Source organism: Cyprinodon variegatus, unplaced genomic scaffold, assembly GCF_000732505.1.
Source record: "Cyprinodon variegatus isolate N-32 unplaced genomic scaffold, C_variegatus-1.0 Scaffold490, whole genome shotgun sequence".
Lineage (NCBI taxonomy): Eukaryota > Metazoa > Chordata > Actinopteri > Cyprinodontiformes > Cyprinodontidae > Cyprinodon > Cyprinodon variegatus.
In genome coordinates, this window is record NW_015150943.1 from 190,560 (window position 1) to 194,638 (window position 4,079).

Consider the following 4,079-nt stretch of genomic DNA (forward strand, 5'->3'; position numbering starts at 1 on the left):
GATGACAACGCTTAGCACAAAGTAGTATACTTGAAGTAAAGTCTATTAAGAATAGTTAATTATAAGTATAAATTTAGAAAGTATTTTTCCAACTAAATTGGGACATTTTTAAGTTTACTAAGGTATACTTTAGTAAATAATAAAGTAAACAATAGTATAGTCAAATACACTTGACTATACTATTGTTAAGTACCGTATATAAAATGTAGTTTAGAATAAGTAAACTCTAAGTGCACTGCCTGATTTTAAGTATCAAATTAGTGCACTTTTAACCTTTGTAAGCTTGTTTTCCCCCCCAGTCTGGGAAGTGACTGTTTCAACCCAACATGGACATGAAGAAATGCAGATCCTGTCAAGAGTTAAGGCAAAATTTTCCGTGGAGCTGAGGTCGACTTCTGCTGAATCACCAGTGGGGGAGACAAACAACAGGAAATTTGTGGAAGTTGTAAGTTTCATGTATAAAAAATGTATGGTTTTACTTTCAGCTGTCTTGGGTAATTCCAAGCTTTTTTTCATATTCAGCTGAAACAGCTGCATTATTTTTTAAGTCCCCTTTTCCTGTTCTGTATTTATTTATTTTTTCTGGCAGTGTTTTTGTTTTGCTCTAAATTTCCAATCCGTTGCTTGGAAGCAACAAATTGTGTTTGAAGCATCTCCATTATCAGTAGTGTCATGAAAGGGATTTCATGTTCAAGATTGTCTTATGATCAACATTTCAGCCAGGGGAAATAAAAAAAAGAAAAGAAAAGAAATCTGCAGCAGGTTTATGAATTGCACTGTGATAGGTGTAAAATGTTATCAGAGGAGCATGTCGTTCATGAAGAGGGCCATGATTGTTTATAGAGGCAATAAAAGTAGAGTAACCATGCAAACCCTCAAACAACATCAAGTTATTTCTGTTAAGTTTTCTGTACTTTTTTGTCCTCAGGAGAAACAGAAACCTGTTAAATTGGAGCTAAAGGGAGAAAAGTGCAACCTTTGTCAACAGGTATTCCAATGCATTTGAAAGGTAAACATTTTTTTCTCTTAAACAGCCATTCAGAATGCTATTCTTTTATTTGTGCAGGTGAAAAGGATAGATGTGAACTATGCTGTCACAGTGGTTCACTGTACCCAGCTGTGCAGTAAGTATGGCTTTTGCTATGGCTTGTCTCTTTCAAAAAAAAACAAAAAAACTCACTGATATTTATTTATTGTGCAGCATAGCCAAGGTAATGCCTTAGTTTGGCATGAAAACTTTTCCCAGTACTTCTTTTTTTTCCAGGCATTAATGACTTTCATATTTACGGATGTTGACATTTCTTGAGAGTATTGATAAATGCACGTGCCTTCTAATCTTTTTTTCTGGAGTTAGTTTGATAAATAAAAGCAAGACATGCTTTCCCCGAAGATACACATGGAGGGATAAACATCTTGTTTTGTTGTTTTACTTTAGTTTGTGAATTAAGTGGGCAGAAAGGTCACAGGCAACATATTCTTTTTAGATTTGGATTAAGATAGAAGACTTTGATTATATTATACCTTTCGCTACACATTAAAATCCCAACAGGAAAAAGGTTGCATCATTTCAGGATATTTCTCTTATTTTGATGTGGTTACATTTAGAAAATAAGAAGTTTCTTTATATGTTCTTGATGGGTAAAAACTATGAAAACACTTGATGCTTTTTTATTCTTTACAAGCCTTGGAAAAATATTTTTATATTTTATTTACATTTCCCAACTATATATAAAATACCTGGTAGTTGCAACCACTTTCAATGCACTACAAGACTGGTGTTACTCTTTAATAGAATCCCAATTCTGTTTCAGGAAGTTAGACAGAATCTTCACTAAATTTAAACAATGAGTTGTTTCAGCAGTGCTCACCTCTGCTGAGTCATGGGAGCAAAGTTTTAAGTGACAGAATAAACTTGGGCACAGTTTCATTAGTCACATCTCATTACCCTTAATGCTCTCTTGGACTCTTAACTTACCTGCACCAGGCTAAGTCACAGAACCAACCCATCTACACACTCAGAGCTGTTACCACCCAGTCTTTTCTTTTTAAAATAGATAAATAGCTGCATCATTTACACTACACAAACTTGTTTAAATGCACAAAATAACCATTAGAGGTTGATAAAAATCACTTATTCACACAAATGTATCCCAGCTCATTCCAATAATAATAATTGACATCCATTCTTTCCAGTGTATAAGTCGTCTTCCCTGGCTTCTTCTGACTCGATGTGGATTATTCTACCAGCTGCTGCATGCCTTTCTGGCATCATTATCATCACTCTGGGTCTCTGCTTACTGCTAACAAGTAAGAGCTAAAACAAATACTGTTAAACATGGGGCTTTACTTTAATCTGATGTGTTGACATATTGTAGCAGAGGCACCTGCTATATTAGTTTAGGCTCAGATCCAAACCAAACCTTCAAAAACCCTTTGACTTTTTCCGTATATACCGATGAATCTACAAAACTATCTGTGTTTCTGTCTCAGAATTTAAAACTATTTGTGTATACCGCTCCCCTTGCTAAAGTCATTTGCATACACATTATTGACTTCCTCAATAAACGGGTGGGTTGAAATTATACCAGCTTCTATTTAGGGCTGTACCCATAATAGTTTTTTCATCCTGATCACCTGTTTCCTTATTACTCCTGTTTCCGCTCCCTTCTAGTTTACCGCAAGAGGAAAGAAAAAGACATCTGTCTCTCTGAAAAACACACAGGTACCTTATTTGTTTATTATGCAATGCATACTATTTGAAAGGCTACACGCTTATCTCTTACCACTTACCTCTCTGTTGTGCTGCAGACACTGAGGTCTCTGAGTTACAAACTCATATCTGAACCCCTGAAAATAATGAGAAGGACAACTAACTTTTAAAAGGAACCTGAAACAGCGCTCTGGTCTGGACCACTTCATGCATTGTGCGGCATAAAGATGTTACAAAAACAAAAAGTTCTCGATTAAATCCGTTTGTTCTCCTTTATCAATATTTCAAATATTTGTGCCAAGTTGTTCATTGTAAATATGTGTGACGTGGTTGCTGCAATTTACTATGGTGCAATATGGTACGCTACACCATGGTATGGCACGGTATGAAGACCAAAATGAAGACAATCGGGCACCAAGCACTGTTTATTTCCTTGGAACAGGAGGCTATATTAATTCAAAACCCAGCTACTGATCTGGTCAATGATAGGCTGGAACAACTGGAAATTTGGAGGTGACATCTAAGAACTAACCTATAATAGCTTCGGTGAGGCTAGAGGCCTGGTTATACCCCTGCGGCAGTGTGTCGCAGTGAGCTTGACGCAGACATTTTTGATTTCTGCTCAGTATTGAAGCATGGTCTGCACTATATATGCTGAGCGTGTAGATACAGCCGAGGCGGTGAGGAAGTGGGGGCGAGTTTGTCCGACAACAGAGGGACATGACTGCGAATAATACCGGGGATCCAGGTGGAAAAATGGTCCAGCTCTTCCAGCTGGTCCAACTTCACAAGTTTTTTTCCACAATTTCGGCCATAAAAATAAAAAAAGCCGGCCTCCTGTCTGCGGTCACCTACAATTTGGGAGAGATGCAGCGGAGTGTCTGCGGAAGGGGCAGGGACGTCTTTTTGTTCACTTTGACACCTACGCAGAGGACCTAGTTTCGAAGTATAAATCAGTCTTAGTGACTAAAATCCTTTGGCAGGTCACTGTCTGGTTATCCCCAATTCCTCTGTTGTCTATTATCACAGATAGGCTGGGCTTAGCTCATAGAAGCTAGAGACTAGCATGCTGTTCATCCAATATAAAAAAAAAAAATACAGAGCTGACGAGAACCTCCATTTGCAACTTTGGATTTATTGTCATTTTCCTACTTTACCAAACTGATTTTGCAGCTTTTTAGTCTTCAGTCACCATTATCTTAATATTAGTAAGATAAATCGACGTTAAAGATGCCAAAGGTAGTGAGAAAAGTAATGGAAAAGCACTCTAGCGTGCCTATGTAGTTTCAGTCATCTGGTTCATGGCAACCACAGAACAGGCTTAAAGGAATAGTACACCCAAAACATGATTAGCCTTCATTTTCTACTC

At 37.4% G+C, this 4,079-nt stretch overlaps 1 protein-coding gene across 1 annotated transcript in view; it reads left to right on the forward strand.

Annotated features, from left to right (window-relative positions):
* Positions 1-336, forward strand: part of il17rel (interleukin 17 receptor E-like) — an 18,403-nt gene extending 18,067 nt beyond the window's left edge. The window contains exon 14 of the mRNA XM_015390243.1: positions 300-336. Within this exon, the coding sequence (XP_015245729.1) occupies positions 300-336 (37 nt within the window). The remainder of the gene's footprint in view (positions 1-299) is intronic.
* The last annotated feature ends 3,743 nt before the right edge of the window (positions 337-4,079 follow it).